Here is a 1354-nt window from a genome sequence, read left to right as displayed (position 1 = left end):
ATTAAAAGCTAACCTATAGGACATACTGGAAATGTTTTACAGAAATAGAAGATATCATTTCTCTTTTTTGGTGAATAATTGAATGCACTGAATTTAATTCTCTAGTGACAGGGCTAATAAGTTTGAAATTTTTTATTCAATAAATATGAAATCTGATATTGATGTCTTTTATTAACTATTGTGTTGCAGTAGATAATTTACTTATTTGTAATTTTCAGGACAATATGCGAGGCAAAGTTCTTGCAGAACAAATATTTCGAGGAAAGAACATGGGCATTGTGAACTTATCAAAAACCTCCTACAAAACAGATTTCCGGCTAATACACAAGCACGAGGAAGCGAAATATTTACAAAAAGCTGAAGAATCTATACCTTGCGATGTTAAAATTTTTCCACAGACTATGGAAATGCCTCCCCTTCTTAAGGTATAGTGTATTGTAAGAGTATGGTTTGTAGGGCATAAAAATAGAATTCCTGTCTTGTGATTAGTGTATGTTTAAGTTCAATTCATAGCCAACTGTGCTTCTTTGCTTATTTGGCACAGCAGGCAATTTCCTCCTCTACTAAGGTAGCTTAATGATTCCTATAAAAGTGTTTGCATAACTTTTGATTTCTCTACACAAGAGGTATTTGCAAACTCTGATGCAAGATGCAAGAAAAGCAAAAAGGTTCAATACCACACCTAAGTCAACTTAAAGAGTTACAAAGCCTTCATACTGTGCTTTTTGTACATGCAGTTATTCTCTTCTTTTTTCAGATGTTTGCAGAGAGAGAGGGACACTCGGCAACCACTCTAAAAGTCAATATGAATGCCAGCAAGTATAATAATAGTCGCATTGCCAAGGATGGAGAGACCCCTAATGTTAACCTTTCCATTGGCTTAGGATCTCCTGCAAGCCCAGAGCTTTATGAAGGGGTCTTGTAAAAGTAAACATACAAGATGTTTATTTTAAAATGTATATATTTGGTACATAAGTTTCATTCAGCTAATACAGCCCTATTCAGTAGATATGGTATATTTTTTCCCTTATGATTGTTAATCAGAATGTCCTAAATCAGCTTTTCTCACTTGTGGTTATATGATATACAAATATGTGCAAGCAAGACTTCTATGTATCACAGTTAGGTAGAACTAACAAAGGATACTTTATTAGTGACTCATAAAAAAGAAGAAAAAAAAGGATAAAACGAGGTAGAACAGAATTCATCATGAAACATGAAATTCACCATGAAAAGATCATGAAACAGGATCTCACAGTTTGTTATTGAAATCCCAACAGAAATAAGAATTAAGAAAACTATAGAATTAGGATTTATTTTCAAAATTAGATGTATGGTTCAATCTGGCAAATGC

General features: G+C 33.2%; 1 protein-coding gene across 1 annotated transcript in view; it reads left to right on the top strand.

The window, feature by feature from the left end:
* Window positions 1-1009, top strand: part of mRpS34 (mitochondrial ribosomal protein S34) — an 11712-nt gene extending 10703 nt beyond the window's left edge. Inside the window, exons 3-4 of the mRNA XM_027375780.2 lie at window positions 219-425; window positions 758-1009. Of these exons, the coding sequence (XP_027231581.1) occupies window positions 219-425; window positions 758-925 (375 nt within the window). The 3' untranslated portion in view covers window positions 926-1009. The remainder of the gene's footprint in view (window positions 1-218; window positions 426-757) is intronic.
* The last annotated feature ends 345 nt before the right edge of the window (window positions 1010-1354 follow it).

Source organism: Penaeus vannamei, chromosome 8, assembly GCF_042767895.1.
Source record: "Penaeus vannamei isolate JL-2024 chromosome 8, ASM4276789v1, whole genome shotgun sequence".
NCBI lineage: Eukaryota > Metazoa > Arthropoda > Malacostraca > Decapoda > Penaeidae > Penaeus > Penaeus vannamei.
Note: the sequence above shows the minus strand (reverse complement) of the source record. Positions and strands in the feature narration are given on the sequence as shown.